At 51.6% G+C, this 17,214-nt stretch overlaps 1 protein-coding gene across 1 annotated transcript in view; it reads right to left on the bottom strand.

Moving 5' to 3' along the window:
• The window catches only part of RXRA (retinoid X receptor alpha), a 103,836-nt gene extending 103,102 nt beyond the window's left edge, over positions 1-734 (bottom strand). The window contains exon 1 of the mRNA XM_050319892.1: positions 464-734. Coding sequence (XP_050175849.1) covers positions 464-491 — 28 coding nt within the window. The 5' untranslated portion in view covers positions 492-734. The remainder of the gene's footprint in view (positions 1-463) is intronic.
• Positions 735-17,214: the final 16,480 nt, after the last annotated feature.

The raw sequence follows: 17,214 nt of genomic DNA, 5'->3' as shown, positions 1-17,214 counted from the left end.
AGCCCGGCTGCCGCTGCCCCGTTGGAAAGCGCCGCTGGGGCCGCGGCCGCTGCCCGACCGGGGCTCAGCCGGGCTCGGTCCGGCCCAGCTGCCCCGCCCGGGGCCCGCCGTCCACCCCCCGGGCTGCGGGAAAAAAAAGAAAAACAAAACCAAAAAACAAAAAAACCAAAAACAAAAACACCACCAAAACAAAACAAAAATGCCAACTCGAACGCGGGGCCGGGGGCAGGGGCTGGAGCCGCGGCCCGCCCGCCCCGCACTCGCTGCCCGGGGAAGGGGCGAGCGCATCCCCCGCCCGCCGCCCCCCGGTGCGCGCCGCTGGAAGGGGCAGCGGAGAACGGGGTGGGGGGAGGCAGGTCAGGAGCTGATTTTATCGTATTTAATCACACACCCCCCCCCCCCAACATACACACACACACACCCCCCGCGGTAGGAAGGGAGAATCTCTCGGAACAGAACTCACCCAGCGGCAGGAAGTGTTTGGTGTCCATGGCTGGTGCTTAACTCATGCCAAGGGGCTCGGCGAGCGCGGCGGCGAAAACACACAGGCAGGGCGGGCGGAGGGGAGGGAAATCAGAGCGGGGGGGAGAGGGGGAGGAGGGGAAAAAAAACACCCACGGGGGGGAGGAGGAGGAGGAGGAGGTAGAGGAGGAGGAGGAGGAGGCGGCGGCGGCGGGGAGGCTGCAGCCCCGCAGCGGCCCCGCACCGGCGGAGGCCGCGGAGTTGTGGCAAACTCCAACAATGTAACTCCGCCGCTCGGGGCTCCGCCGGGCGCGATCGGCTCCGCGCCGGGGCCCGCGCAGGGGGGAGCGGGAGCGCCGCGCCCGCCCCGCAGCGCCCGCCCGAGCCGCGCCGAGCCGAGCCGAGCAGCGCCGCCCCGCGCCCGGCCCCGCCGGCCCGCGGAGAGCCGAGACAGCCTGGTTGGTTGTGGGGTGGGCTGGTTGGCTTTTTTTTTTTTTTTTTCCCCTTTTTTTTTTTTTGCTGCCTTTTTTTTTTTTTTTTGCCTTAAAGTGATGGAGGAGGGAATAAAGTGGAGAAAAAAAAAAGAAGGGAGAGGGAGGGAAAATAAGGGGAAAGAGGGGGGAAAAAGAGGCAAGGAAAGAAAAGGGAAAAGGAAAGGGAAAGAGGAGAGCAAAAGGAGAGGAATGAAGGAGAGGGAGGGGAGGAGAGGAAAGAAGAAGAGGGGGAAAGGAGAGGAAAATAGAGGAGGGGAAAGGAGAAAAAGAGAGGGGGGAAAGGAGAGAGGGAAAAAAGAGAAGGAAAAGAGTAAAAGGGGGGAAAAGCAGAGGAGGAAAAAGAGGAAAAAAGAAAAAGGAAAAGGGGGAGAAGGAGAGGGAAAAATAGAAGGGAAAATAGAGGGGGAAAGAGGAAAAAAGAGAGGAAAAAAAGGAAGTGTGTAGTCCTGTGGTGGCAGCCTTAGGAAGGGAGAGAAGAGAGGGCTTCTCAAGTGATGCTGAGCTATCTCAGCTGCCCCCAGCCCTCGAGCAGCCCAGTGAACCCCTCAGCCCTGTCCCCCATCCCCGGGGTGTGTCACACGGCAGCCAGCGCTCAAAGCACGATTTATTTCATTTCCCATAAATGAGGCACAACAAATAACTCTCTGTGCGTGTGCGGTTCGTCTGCAAACTCTCACCTCCTCAGCGCCGCGGGTACCACCCCAGCAGCACCGCTGGCTGCCTCCCAGAGCCCCGGCCCCCCCCTCCCCGGCAGGCCTCCAGGTTTAATAAATGATACTCAGCCCTGTAAGAATGTGTATTAGTGACTTGATGGACCAAAGCGACTCCACTATGCATGAAGCATATTAAACATCCTATCGACCCTCACTCTCCCTGGCCGTAACATGCATAACAAGCAGGCTGGGTCCACGCTGCAGCTGCTCACACACAGTGGGGAGGAACACAGTCACTCAGGGAGGCTGGAATGACACCAGGGACAGCTGCTGGGGGGTTCTGCTGGCACAGGTAGCTCCCAGTGCAGAGCACAGCCCTCCTGCAGCAAGTGGGGTTGGGGGCAATCAGGGGGTAGCTGTGAGAGTCGGGGCACCCATCACTTCCCAGGCGCTGGTGTGATGCCACCACCAGCCATCACCTCCTTGTGTGGTGGATCTGGCCTTATCTGCCCTGATTTATTCTTTAACTGGCAGAGCGTCTCGTGCCATAAATATTAGCAATCTATCACCTCCTCCTATAAAAGTGCAGCCTCTTATCTTCCATCGCTGTATCCCTGTCTATCACCTGCGTGCACTTATCGCTCTATCTCCTACCTGTCACTGGAGTATCAAAAGCCACACAGGAGAGGCTCTGGAAAGGCCCTAACACCTGGATTTCTCCTCCAACTCCTCTGTGAGTGTCTGCCAGCGCCAGACCCTGCCCTTCCTTCGGGGCAGACCCATGTGCAGAGGGTTGGATGAGGGATACACAGCTGGCAACACCCCCAGGATGCCGGTGCAGACCAGCTCAGGGCGCTGCCTCTTCCCTAGCACAGCCAGATGCGTTGCAATCCATCAGCTTTAATTCCAACGAGAAGAATAAAAATACCAAAAGAACCCATCTTGCGTCAGGAAAGCGGCTGCAAACTGACACTCAGGCGGAGCTGCAGAAGTTAAAACAAAATAGAACATCTTGGATCCTTTTTATCCTCTGCTCCTGTAATTTCAGCATGTCCAAACAGATTTTGGTGTGTGTTTATAACTGGTAACTTCATTTGCTCCCGGGCTGGGACCTTTAAATGCCAAGTTTCATCTCTAAGTCAGTTTTTAAGGCTGAGTTGCATTAACTCCTGTGGGAGAAGGGAAAGAAAGCAAGCACGTAAGGATATAAAAGAAAGTTGTGGGCTGTTAGAAAAAGCAGGTTCAAAGTCTCCGAGAGTGGGTCGGTGGGGCAAAAACTGTAGATTGTGGGTAACTGTGTATGAACTCTGACAGCACAAAGGTAGAAATCAGTTTCCTGATACACAACTAAAGCTCGTGTGTCTGATAAGGGAAAACACACCTGGGGGCAGAGCTGGGCCCTCACCTGCCTGTCCCACCCCACTGCTCGAGTCGTGGGTGTCGGAACAGCCCAAGGCCTTTAGGGCTGTGAGCGTGTCCACCACCAAACCCGGGTGGAGATCTGGCCCCAAACCCAGCATCCCAAAGCACACTCAGCTCGATGGCTGCAGCAGATATCAGGGTTATTACAGCCAGGGCTGAACATCCACCTTTGTAGACTCCAACACATGAAATTACCATAACCAGGGCATTTCACGCTCCTCTCCCATCAAGCTGTTTAGAGCAAATTAAATTTCTCCCTAACCAGCCTGTAACAGTTCGTGTTAGATGTGGATCTAAATGTTAATTGCAGTGACAATAACAGGTCTGATCCTGCAGTCCTTATTTGGGTAAAACCTCCCACAGAAGCCAAAGGAATTTTGCCCCAGAGAAGGCAGCTGGATGCAGTCCCACATTTCCAGTCTCTTGAAGATGCCAGAAGGTAAGCCAGGATATTTCTGTGATGTTACAAACCTTGTCTTTCCCTTTCCCCTCCCATCCACCTCCCTTGAGTTCTTTAATGCACTATTAATTTAATAACCTGCCTAATGCTGTGCCCACTTTCAACCTTGCACTTCCCAGCTTGGGACGTCAATTGTCACAGGGGTGATGGGGGCAGGTTAAGATAATTTTGGCAGGTCATTGGCTTGTACATCTGCTTAATACAGGAGTGCTGGAAGGTCCTGGGAGAGCTGGCTTGGGAAACTGTGGCTCTTGTTCTCTCCACCCTTGGGTGTTGCAAATACCCTTTAGCCAGGGATCCCAAGGAAGGCAGGTTGATACAGTGGGATAATTTGGGGTGTGCCTGTCCTCATCTGAGCAGCTTTCAGTCCCATCAATTCCATCTGAATTTGACAGAGATACGCTGTGTTCAGCACATCTAAGAGTCAATTAGGCAGAGGCTTCTCCTTCCATCTCCACACTCCCACTCCATTGCCATCACATGTGCTCCAGACCTTTGGAGCAAAGGAATCCAGGTGTGTGTGGGCCTCAGTAGGAGGCAGGCACTCAGATGTTTTGGGAGCTGAGACCTGAGATTGCATTTAGAACTGGTCCCTTGGACCCAGAAACCGGATCTGGAAATCCCAGCTTTTATCATTTTTTTTTTCTAAGTGATTCCATCTTATCTTGTGCATAACCCAGAATTATCTGATGGGACACAAAAGCAAAACCTGCTGGGTTTCCCCTACTCTTTTATGCCCTCCTGCACAGTTAGAGAAAAATCTATTTTTCTCCCTGGCTACGTTTTATTACAGGTGAAAGAAAGAATAAATACAAAGCCTGAGTGAGAAAGAAGAAGCTCATGTCTTATCTGGGCCTCATCTCCCCCTGTACAACAAGGGCAGAGCTGTGATGGGTGGACAGTGCTACTGTGATGCAGGGTGGCTGTGGCCACAGACTCCCTCCTTAAACAGGCAGTGTGGAATTCCAGTGATCTGGTTGGATATAAGAGCTGAAAACCAAATCCAGCCAATGAAAGATGCCTTCCACTCATGCACATTTTGCAGGACTTTCCTAGGCTTGTCCTTGAACCCTTTGGATGCTGCAGGACCAGGACCTGTATTACCTTTCTGCCCCAGGAGACTTACAGGCTGATGAAGGGTCCATCCACTGTGCAGCTTTCTACCTGGGGTATCTGCTCTGTAGGTCTTCAGGCCAGGACCTACCTCATGTTCTCAAGGGAGAGAGGAGTTCACATGCTGCTTTCCTTCCTGCCAGAAAGAAGAGTGGGAGAGGCACAGCAGGACTTTGGGGAACAGGTCAGAGATCCTCAAGTCTGAAAACAGAGTCTTGCCAGGACACTCAGCATCCATCAGACACATGCAAACCTTCCTCGAAAACCAAATCAGCTGCTGGGAGTAGGGTGGCTTTACTCCCTCGGGAGGCACTGCACACACAAACCAGCAAAACTAGAGGACAAGACATTTCTGTCAGTGCTGGAGATTCAACTCCTCTGTTTTGTTCCCCAGCAGCATTTAACAGGCTGATGATGTTTGTTTATGAAGTGAGATGCTCATGATTTATTTGATCTGCTGGAGCTGGAGAGCCACATTCCCACACCCAGGACAGGCAGAGATGCTGCATTCTCCCCTCTTTTGGGGACTGCTCAGATTAAATAATCCATTGAACAGGCAGCAGTCCTGTGCTGCACTTCCAGCTACTTCAGAATTGGACATTAAATGCTTATTAGAGACCTCCAGACTCCAAGCCATAAAGTTGCATTTGTTCTTGGCTGTCTCTTCCTATGGAATAAGTGTTAATAGTGTGTTTGGGCACTTAAAACAGGTTTGGGGAAAAGGTCTCTGGGCACCTGGGCTCTTTTCTGGATCCAGTTTGAATAATCTTAAGGGAGGTTTCTTCCTCTCTTGTGCTTTTCTGGTGGATTGGGTTTAGCATGTCTCACCTGGTTTGCAGGGACAGTGGTTTAATTAACTGCTTTGCAAAATGACTCTGTTAAGGGAAAGTCTAGTTCTGCCTTTTATAACACTTAGAGTTCTCTTTATTTCATCTCATCACCCAGGCCAGAGTCTGGCTGCTGAGGAAGCCAGCAAAGAAAGCATTAACGGATGGAAGATGAAATGCAGCACATGAGCTACGAGATTTACAGCTCTTTGGGGAAAGCACGTGGAGTATCACCCATCCTGCCAGTGGGACACGAGCCAAATCCTCACCTGAGGTGAGCCAGCAGCACAGCAACCAGCTGAAAACCTCATCCCATGCTGCTCATCAGCCTCATGGCAGGGGCACCACCTGATTTACACCAGGCCTTGAGGATGTGACTCAGTCACTTAGAGCTTCTCTGCTGGCCTTCTCCTGGTCCCTGCATACAAAACGCTTTGCAAATGAAGTGTGAAGATAATATGCTTTATCATAGGCATTTATTACCGATGATTGTTGTATAAATCTCCCTCCATTCACATACATATACATAAGGTGTATATAAATATGCAGTATCCAGCAGTACCCAGAGCCTTTTTGATGATGTCAATGTAGCCCCCATAAAGATAGTGGGAAATGATTCATAATATTTATATGACAGACATGATATGAACTGTAATAGCCTGTTGGGATCGAGAATATCCATAGGTCTCTGTCAGCCACAAATGTGATTTAAATATTATATATGTGGCAACTGTAGCATTAGTAATATGATAGCTGTTATTGATAGTGGTCATAAAATGCAGTAGTTTTGCACTGAAGAATGTGAAAAATAATCTAGTGGTTTTCCTAATGGTCTTCCCAGCAATGTACTGAAAGGAAGTGTACTTTCAATGCCTCCTTTTCAATGCCTCCTCTTCTCCTTCCCCCACCCCAAATTACCATCACGTTCTATCAGATTACTGCCAGGGCCATATTTTACTCTGCTGATGTCAGGTTGCGGCATCTCATCCCCCTGGGGCTGTCTGGGAGGCTGGGGAGGGCAAGGGGTCTCTGCAAAGCCCGTGTGTGCTGGAAGCATCTTGCTGGTCTTCCTCTGACTACCCCGAGCAGGAGGGCAGGGAGAAGCAGGAGAGGGGCTCAGGGGAGTGGTGCCACGCTGGGTGTGAAGGTGAGGTGTTTAACCATCAGGCTGGGCAATGGCAAAGGGTCCTCAGCCAGCATAAATCAGCATAGCCCTGCAAAAACAACACAGTCACACGGATTTATGCTCGCCAGGCTTCCCAAGGGGAAGTCTGGCACTCAGAAGTGGGAGTTGGGGTACCTGAATCCTCTTCCTTTCCCTTCCTGGCCTTCCATGCCCAAAGCCCACCCCAGCCAGGGCTGCTACTGGAGAAAAGGAACATCACTTGCTTCCCTGCTCCAGTGCAGAGCAGTGGGAGGATGGGTGGAGATAAAGGTACCTTTGAACCTCCACGTGAACCAGCAAGGACCTACCTGGGCTAGAGCACAGGAAAGCTGGGAGAGCTGTGAGTGACACCACTGAGCCCAAGGTATTTGCTACACATGGCTATCACATACCTCCTCAAAAGGCTCCTTAGAGCACAGCACAGAGGCTGGTGGATGCTGAGGGACCCTCACCCACAAAATCAGCCTCACAGCTGAGCAAAGGCAACATCCTTCCATCACTACCAAAGCAGGAGAGGTCCCTTCCCTTCTGGCTGCCAGTTTGCCTTCATCTCCCCGCCTCTATCCCAAGAGCAAATAAGAGGGGAAAAGCTTCCCAGTCCACGATAAACAAGTGACTGCTACAGCCATAAATGACACCAGTCCCTGTTTTTCCCCCTGTTAACAGAACCAAGGGAGCACGAGATTTACCTGGATGGGGAGCCCAGCTCAGAGTGTTTTGGATCCAACAGCCTGGTCTCACCCTGCAAGATGTGAGAGGATTGAGGAGCACAGATCACACCCAGCACCAATGTCTGCTGTCCATCCAGCATCACTACCCTGCAGCCAGGGAGCTGCTTTTAAAGGCAGCCATCTGACAGGGATCAGGTGTTGCTCAGAGAGCTCAGGAGTTAACTCAGGACGCTGCACCTGCTTGTGTCAGGGGGAAGGAGCAGCCTGGGAGGCAGGTATTGGGATGCTGGCTCCATCCTTCCACATCACAGAGAATAAATCAAGGAAATGATATATGCTCCCAACAACCCAGACCGCAGGGCGAAGCATTGATCAGCTCCCTTGTGTGTAGCCTTAAAAAATAAATTAATTAGGGTTCTGTTAGCGGGTCTTTGCAGAGGGACCCACGTGTGCTCTGATCAGGGCCTGCCTTGCTCTGCACTAACGAGGGGTAGGAGGCTGCAGGGGCTGCCCTCTCACACTGCTCTCCTAAGGGATTTCATTCCCCAGGATTACATTTTAATATTTTAAAGCTAACAGGACACACACACTTCAATTTAATCCAAAGCACCCGGCTCTCTCTCTCTCGGTGGACAGGCCTGGGATCAAGGAAGAGAGGAGCAGTTTGTGCACAAATGGATGAAACTGGAGCAAGAAGGGGGTCCAGATGGATTTCCCCCAAAAAAAGCAGGGGGGAACAGCAACCCACCCTTTCTATCAGCATCAGAGCCCCATGGCCTGGCCTCCCCTCTTCCCATGCATGCGTAAATTTGACAATGCAGTCCATTTTATAAAAGAAAGCAAAAGTATATTTGAAAGTAAGGGTCCAGGTGTAATTTAATGACAGTTTTCTACATCATTTGCATTGCAAGGGACCTGATCTTCCTCTTCCCCACCCGGTGGGAGCCAGGCATTGCTCCAGGGAAAACCATGGGCTTATTTCTGCTGTCGTTTACATGAACATAAATCAGGAATTTACTCAGTTGAAATAAGTGGAACTGCACCAGTGTAAAACCAGTGTGAGATCAGAGTTACAGTGCTATAAAAGCAGTGTGAGGTTAGAATCAACCTCGGTGTATTACAGAGATGGTTTGTGAGGAAAGCCTGGGGAAATCAGTAATATTGAAATCAGGAACGAAAAACGGGGGGAAAAAAAGGCGTGTGATTTCCTGATGATTTGGAAAATCAAATCCTCAGGGCCAGCACTCATATTCCTTCCTCCCACTGCGATGCCTGTGCTGGGGAGTACTTCTGCCAGAACAGCCTTTCTGTATTATTTCTCTTCTGGGTGACGCAGCTGTGAGAGCCTCGGTATGGAGATGCCGTATAAAAATAAATTGAATCGAATTAGGGAAACAACTGAAGTAATTTCTTCTCTGTCCTCACATTAATCCATTTAAGTTGATTCTTTGGATGCTCCAAAGGGGATTTGCATTACCATCCTGTCAGCATCCACAGTCCCTTCCTCTCGGCTCAAACAAGCCTCGGCACCTCCTAATTCGATGTCTTTTTATTATTCTCCCCCTCTGCCTGCCCCTGCACGGAGACTTCAAGGAGATTTTTCCGGGGTGATTGGCTTTCCTGGCAGGTTGGATTAAGCTGCGATTTGCTCTCAATTGCAACGAGCACCAACATTTTAATGAGATTCTGTTTTGTGGGGGGGTGGGGGACACGTGAATTAAGGGAAGGGAAAACAAATACCATCTTGTAAATGAAATAATGATGCGTAAGGCCTGAAATATAATGAGAAGCATATCAGTGGCAATCAGGGTTGTTAATGGAGCCTGTGCATTGATATGTGCTCGGAGGCAGTCACAGCAATCCTGGAGTCACGGACACGGTGGAGGCTGGGACAACATCCCCATCCAGCACGGATTTCTGCTGCCCTAAAATTATACGTTGTGTTTCCAAGAGGATGGATTCCAGAAAGTCCCAGGGCCCGGGCTGTAAGTAGGTCAGGCTAGATGTTCATCGCCACGGTCTCATATGGCCTCGCAGTCTCTGTGCCCTGCGGCGAGGATGCAGAGCAAGCAGTAAATAGCACACGGCCGGGGGAGAAAGGCTCCATCCCCTGCCAGGCTCGGCAGAGGGGACCTGGGAATGGCTGTGGAGACACCCCAGGGCTGCTTCCCATGGTGTCCTAGATATTGGTGTACCCCTCAGCCTAGAGAGGGACATTTTGGGGGTGGCTCTGGTCCATCCCTGCTTCCTTCCCGCTGAGCCTGTTGATGTGCACTCACGTATTCCCACAAACAAGCAAAGGAGCTGCCTTTGCAAAATCTTCCCTGCATTATCCCAGGAAAATCACCATCACTGCCACAAGGCATAAGTAATTCACCCCTTGACAGTGGTGGTGAGCTCTGCTCGCCTGAGCTCAGGGACAGTTCTGCAGCACCAGCCACTCTTCGTGTCAGCTGGAAGGAGAGGCTGGGGGCACTGCTGGATCTTTTCCTCTACCACAGTGGTAAAAAAGCACACATCTTGTGGAAAGGTGGAAAACCCCCCCCCAAAAAAAAAAAGAAAGGTGGAAAACCCCAAAATCACACTGAAACTGGGATAGGTAGGAGGTCTTGACCTTGGCTCTCTCTCACTGCCCCAAGCCATGACCACTGTGCTGTACAATCCCCTCTCTCCACCTCCTCCAGAGTCCATGAGGGTCTCTCTGCTAAAATTTCAATTTCAGCTCTTTGGAATTTCCATGCAAAAAAAGAAACTCCACCAGAAAATTCCCTCTTGGCTCTGTTGCACACCAAGAGGTGCAGACACAGGGGGTTGTGGTTGCAGAGCCCACGCAATGGCCAAGTGAGCAGGTCCAGCTCGCTCCATGTCTCCTCTCATTCTGCCTGTACAGCCCCGTCCTTTAACACCTCCAAAGGTTCCACAGCTTGCTTTGGAAGAGGGGTGCCTGGCCCCTCTGCAGCTCTCATGCCTGCCTCTCCCAGAGCTGTGATTTCCAGGATGTGTCCTGGGATTCAGATTGCCAGCTGCTGACACTGCATGTTTCAACAAGAGAGACGCCTCACACGGATTTCCAGTGTAAATCGTGGGACAATCCAACATAAACATTTCGAAAGAGATGGCAGAGGGGGGGATGAGGAGAAGCTTTGGAGGAGGGGGAAAGTCCTGCTGCCATTTACACTATGGGAAATCAGACGTCGTTTCCCAGCCTGGAGTGACCTTGGCTGATTCCCCCACATTCACTCGGCTTTTGCGGCAGCACCACTGGGAGCTGGATCTGACCCCTGAGGTCTTGCCTAGCAAGCAAGGTTGGAATTCCAAGAGTCTTTTCCTGAAATATTTTGAAATGCATTGGTTTCCTCTTCCAACCCCCAGTGCTGACCCCAGTTCCCAGGGGACACACAGGGGTCTGCTCCACAAACACAATAAATCCAAGCTCAGGCTCAGCCTAAAATTGTTTGGCACAGTCTGGGAATGAAATGTCATGGCCATGGATGAGGGAGGCAGGTAATATGTTCCCTTGGCTCTTTGGGAACATCTGGGTTTGATGCTGCTCCAAGAAGTTTTTGATCCTGATGTTGAGTACATAACAGAAACACAATTTGTGGTCCACCGTGCTCTAGGAAATACCATCCTTAAGAAATTCCAAAAATACATCCCAAAGGTAACGAACGCTGTGCATAGAGGGTCCTGCTGCCTGGTGGAACAGGAATCCTCCACTTACAGGACCCAATTCAGCATCAGCCATGGGAGATCTGCTCGAGGCAGGAGTGATTGGCCTGTCCTTACTCATGGTAGGCAATGACCAGGACAGTTTTACTTCCTGTGACTGCTTTTCCTCAAGGATCAATGGCTCCAGGGTTTTTTTGCCAGATGAACCCTGGTTAAGTGTATCTTGGCTTTAAGTGGCTCACTCGAGGTTGAGGACTGGCTCATGCTCAGCATCTCAGCAGGCAATGAGTTTGAAGCTGGGTCAGAGGTGGTTCTGGGCTTTGTATTGCTCCTGAGTGGGCTGGGCCTAAAAACTTACTTTTGTCATTCAGAGGACGTGATCATTCCCTAATACAGCCTAAATAACCTTCTCTATGTGGAAAGCAAGGCTCAGCAGTGTGCCAGTCCCAAGGGTAGCAGTCTCATAGGTTCCAGTCCCAGGGTGCCATGTGCCCTGCTCCAGGCAGGGACTCATCCTCCAGCACTGGCAGATGTGTTGCCTTCAGTGGGAGGAAAACACAGTCCTGCAGGCTACTGGACACATTGCACTCCCAAATAACCCCTGGTTCTGCACCCACTTCTCAGTTTTATCCAGCATTTTGTTAGTGCTCCATTTTCTCCATCAGGTGCTGCAGCATCAGCAGGGAGATGGTTGAAGCCAGCAAAGCCTGAGGAGAAAAATGGGGAGAAAGGTGGGAAAAACCTATTTGCATGCAGAGCCAGCCCCTTACAGGCAAGAGACTGCTCTGGTCCCTGTCCCTACCCTGCCAATTGGGCAACTGGGAGAGCTCAGAGTCCCTCACTACACCAGTGGGCACCTGCCCCGTTATCACCAGGGCTCCACAACAGGAACATTTAAACCTCTTTAATTTTCAATCCTGTCTAGTATTTAATAACCTGATGAGTGTGCAGCTGGAGTTTGACGTGGCCAAAACCAGGGTAATTGGAGATACCGGGTTTGCTGCGGAACCAAAATGCAAAATAAAACATTATTACAAATAATAATAGTGTTTGTGAGCTGCACCACGTAGGAGCTCAGCGTTGGGGTTGTTGCTTTGCTAAAAGAGCTCTCTCCTGCTAAATCTTTCCTGATATTAAAGCTGGCTCGATAGGGTCCTGATCCCTGGTTGAAACATCAATATTACTAATAAATAGAAATAACAAGTGAGGTAAAGGGCCAGACCAGCCTGACCTGCTTTATGAATTAATGTAGTGAAAACTGGCCCTTTTCCTACAGCCTTTATGTACTACAGGCACACAGATGAACATCGTACACGTTTATTGGACATTGGAGTATTGGAATAAAGCTGGAGCCATGCTGTAACCTAATTACTGACTTGCTACGTCGTGCCAGGGAAAAAGTAGGAAAGACCCATTGCATAGTCCCCTTTGGCTTTCAGAAATGCTATTTTTCTCACCGGGCGGATGAAACCATCTCTCCCAGCCAGGATTTTCCTCAGTGTGGATCCCCTCCGGCCCCAGAGCCAGGAGTGGCTGTGAGGGATTTCTGTGGGATCCCGAGCTTCTGATTTGCGGGGATTTTAGCTGAGCTGGAGTTTGCAGTCCCCCTGTGGGGTGCTGGGGGCCTTATGGCAAGGACACGTTTGGTTTGGAGCTGGGGCATGGCGGGGAGGGCTGGCTGCCAACGGGAGATGGGCAATTCGACCCCTCCACCCTGAGCCCGAGCATATTCTCCGTGCCTGTGCTGGTGGCTATATATATCCATATATCCATATATCTCCCAGGCTATATATACACACAGGCATATGTGGCGAGAGAGGTGGTGTGCATTGCTCCCTTCCTCTGCAGCTCTGCCCCGTGATTTCTGCATCCTGGGCGATTATTATCGGGAGGTGTGAAGCAGACGTGGCTGCGCTTTGCCACGCGATATGATCCCACCGTCACGGTAATGTTATATCCAGGCACGGCGGGCCGGATCCGGCTTCCCGGGAATGCCGGCCCGCCAGACTCGCTGCCAGCAATGCCACGCCGGCTTTACACCCCGTAACAGCAATCTGGGCCCGGCCCTTCCTCCCAGAGACAGAGACACCGCGTTGTGTCCATAATTTATAAGCTATTCAAAATTTATCGCTGAGAACAAACTCTGACTACGGAAGGGTTTTAGATCCTTGTTAAGTATTAAAGTGGGAATGGCTGTGCCAACACGGTGCTGGCGGGCGGCGGGGACGGGGGCCATCCTCCCTGCCTGCCCAGGGGGTGAGCCTGCCCTGTACCCCCCCCCCAGTGTAGGACTCAAAGTATCTTTCTATCCCCTTATTTCTCCTTTTCCCCCTCTTTGTGCTGCACCTCCATCGCTGCGGTGTCTCCAGCCACAGGAGCCCCCGGGTCAGGGGTAGGTCGGGGGCTGGCCATGCCCCCCTTCTGCTGCCCCCAGCCCCCTCCCTTGGGGGACTCTTGGCTTTGCTGCAGGGGGCCCAGGCCGTGCTGGCGAGGGGCTGACAGAGCCATACAACCACTTGTCACCCCGGCGGTGACGAATCGGCCCTGGCTGACAAGAACGGATGGAGCCGCTTCCCGGGCTGGTGTGGGGGGTGAGAGCGGGGCCGAGCTGGGGCTCTGGGTGGTGAGGGTTGCAGGAGAGGTGCCGGAGGTGGACGGTGAGGTGGGACTCAGGTGGCTGAGCCAGGGCAGCCCCACGCTGGGGATGGCGTTTGGGGTCTGGGCTGGGGCAAATTTAATAAGTCCTACGGCGGCCTCCTCCCAGAGCTTGGCTTAATGGGATGCCAGAGACGACAGGGTTGCCTCGATCTGCTCATTCCCTGGGCCTGGGGAACCATCCATCTTGTTCTAACCCTATTTTAAAAAAATATAAAAGGAAAGAAAAGGAGGGGGTGGGGGAGAAAGAAAAATGATAAATCTGTTCAGGGCTTTTGTTTGCCTGCGATTCCTGTAAAGGACAAAAAAATGAAATAAAAGCCAGGCCCATTTTTTCCCCACTTGGTGTTGCCATGGGATAGAAAGCCCCCCATTCTCAAGAGTGCAGCGCCTTTGGGGAGGGGAAAAAAACCCTCATTAACGTTATGAGTTGCATCTGTTCCCTGGGTCTGGGTCACTTCCAGCCCGCCAGCTTTCCCTCGCCTGCCTCCCCCACCCCCGCACATTCCCATTGCTAATTTATTTGGATATCCATGCCCTCAGAAATCAAAGGGGAGATCCTCACTCCCAGCCTGGGCTCTGAGACAATGACCACCACGCTGAGAGTATCCTGGCTCTGAGAGCATCCTGGCTTGGGGAACATCCCAGCTCACGGAGCGTCTGGGAGTGGGATGCCTTCTCATCCCTCTGGAAAACAGAAATAAATAATCCTGGGTCATCACCACCAGAGACAGGAAAGGGAATTCCCTCTTGCACAGTGCAGTGGGCAGGAGGGGTTTGGACCAGCATTGTGGGATATTGATCCTCCACTCTTCCTTCTGCTGGAACCTCTGACCTGCCAGGCCTGAGCCCTGAAGAAACTGAATGAACAAACCTCCCTTTCCTGCTCCTTTTTGGCTCCCTGGCTCTTTCCCTGCTCAGGGAATGCATGTGATCAGGACCCAGCACTATTTACCACATCTAGGAGGGTGAGGAGGCGTAAAAAAAGATCTTTGATGTAACACACTGTCATAAAAACATGTCTGTACAGTAGAAGAGAGGCTCTCTGGGACTTAGCAGGATGACAGAATTGGCTTGATATTTCCAGTGGCATGTGATGAAGAAGGTACATGCCATTGCCCATGTTGGAGCTGCAAGGTGAAGCACAGGAGCTGGTGCAGGGCTGGGAGCCACAAAGCAAAGAGCTTCACAGTGAGAGACAAAACAGCCAGAACCAGTGCAGGGAGAGGAGGATTTTCTTACCCGGCCGTGGCTCCTCCACCCGGATCCCGTTTCCAGGCTATTTATAACTCAAGTGCCAGGAGAAGGCTGGTGGCTGTGAGCAGTGAGCCCCCAGCACTCCATGCATGGCTTCCTGCTCCAGGCTGCTAAATGTGCCCAGGTCTCCAGAGATCCAGCTCCAAGAGCAGAGGGGACCAGCAGGCCTGGCCACCCCGGCCTGCTCTGCAGCAGGGATGAGTCCAGAGGGAGTTTGGGTGGGTGCAGGCAGCGGCACGGGGCTGCAGAGAGGGAGGAAGGAGGATAAGTGGTGATTTTAGGTGGGGTAAACAGAGGTTTGCTGTTAATGGGCACCAAGATACGGTTGTTCTGGTGCAGTGGGGACATGCCCTGAACGGGATGAGCTGCAGAGCCGTGCCACGCTGTGCCAAAACATGCCATGAGGAGCCATGCCATGTGAGGCTGAGTCACGCCATGCCATGCCATGCCATCTGAGGCTGACTCATACCATCTCATGAAGAGCCATGCCATGCCATGCCAAGCCTTTCTGTGCCAACTGTACCATGCCTTGCCAACCCCTGCTATGCCACATTGACTGAGGACACGCTCATGAGCCCCAGGCCAGCAGCACAGCTCAGGGGAGCCTCACAGCTGGCAGAGGCATCCCCACAGTGCTGATTGAAGCCTGGCACCATCAGAAGGAAGCATGGCACTTGTGCCTCCAAGCCCAAGGAGAAGCTCAAAAGCCTCTCTGCACACTCTGGGGATCCTTAGGTAACTCCACTTGCAGGTATCGGTTTGCTGGATTACGTGTAAAAGGCTTCACAGTCCTTATTATAAACACCATAAATAAGTTTGTGGTTCTTCTTTGAGCTTAAGAACAAAAGGCTGTTTCATTATCATTAAACTTGCATTTGAGTTGCTCTGTGACTGGGTGTCTGGCTTTTTATTGCAAGGCAGGGCTTTCAAAAGCTCCTTAAATGTTAATGTCACCTTTAAAACAACAGTGGCGAGGCCTTTGATCAGCAGAACCGGTCACTTCGTGCAGCTGAAGTAAGAACCAGCAACTGACTGATCTTGGGATTTTAATATTTCCCCCTTCCCCCTGCTGACGCCTGGCACCAGGAGAGCAGCCAGGCTTTGATCAGACCTGACTTTTCAGCCACCTCAAAGACCTACTGCTTAAAGGAGATGTTCAGCATTGGGTTTCCGTGGGTCACTGTGATGGAGGAGGGCAGGGCATGGCCAGGTTGGTCCTGCCAGTGTCACCCAACCACCCTCCCCCCTGCCTGGCTCTGGGCACAGGAGAGAGGCCCTTCTCCACCCCTGCTGCTGTGGACCTGTGGGATTCTCAGGAGATGCGCTGTGGGGTCACCAGCAGCATCCCCTTGCCCTTGCCGTAGGTGCATCCTTGCAATTTGGAGGCTGGGGGAGAATAGAATCATCTCAAAGTCCTTCTCTTCTCGTGGCACCAGCATTGCTGTTCACCAAAAACTCCCAGCAAGACCACAGACCCATAACTCACTGTCCCTCCTCCATCTACTGGCCCTGTCTCCATCATGCCCATGCTCAGTCACTGTCCATCCTGTGTCCAATGCACATGGTCACCAGAGTGGGGACAGGGTGACACTCATCCTCCACGAGCAGGCAGGAGCCAAATGCCAGAGGAAAGCACATTTCAGGTCCAATTAATGCCATCCACGGCACAGGCAGCTCTGCTGGTGCAGGGCTGGGTACAAGGATATGTTTGCAGAGATAAGTGTGAGTGTAACCTGATGACACAAGTTGCCTGCTTCCAAATGTCAGGCAAAGTTCACCCAACCCATGTGAAACGAGTTAAAATTTAACAGAAATCTGCAAAGTGTTGCGTTGTAATTGAATCCATGATGTGGACGGGAAGCATGTTCAGACACATCCCAAATTTGCCTGAACCATAATATTCCTTCTTGGAAAAAAAAAAAAAGGTCAATTTAAAGGAGGCGGCTGCTGCTAAATATGCGCGCGCCCCCTCCTTCCCCTGCTGCAAGGAGAAAGCTCTGTCTGAAAACTTCTGAGTCATTCTGCATCGGTTTTGATGTGTCAAAATTGGTTTAAAAATTCACAGCTGAAGCAGCAGCGTGGAGAGCTCAGCTCAGGCACAGGCAGATGAATGCAAAGTGCTGCAGAGCCGAACCGCATCGGCTCCGCATCCAGAACAAGAGTCGTTTAAGCTGTACCCGAGGAGGAAAAAGGCTTTTTGGCTTCTTGACACTGTGATGTGGCTTTGTGTTGTTTTTCTCTTTGCTGGCTGCTAATTCTCCCTTTGTCCTGGCGTGGCAGGGTGCAAACCCCTTCAAGCTTTAGAAATGGAAAGTTGTTTTGTTGGTTTTGTGCTCAGTTTCTATAGCTCCAGCAGCGAGTCCGGC

This window comes from Myiozetetes cayanensis, unplaced genomic scaffold, assembly GCF_022539395.1.
Source record: "Myiozetetes cayanensis isolate MyiCay16 unplaced genomic scaffold, myiCay2020 scf23, whole genome shotgun sequence".
NCBI classification, from domain to species: domain Eukaryota; kingdom Metazoa; phylum Chordata; class Aves; order Passeriformes; family Tyrannidae; genus Myiozetetes; species Myiozetetes cayanensis.
This window is presented reverse-complemented; position numbering and strand designations above follow the sequence as displayed.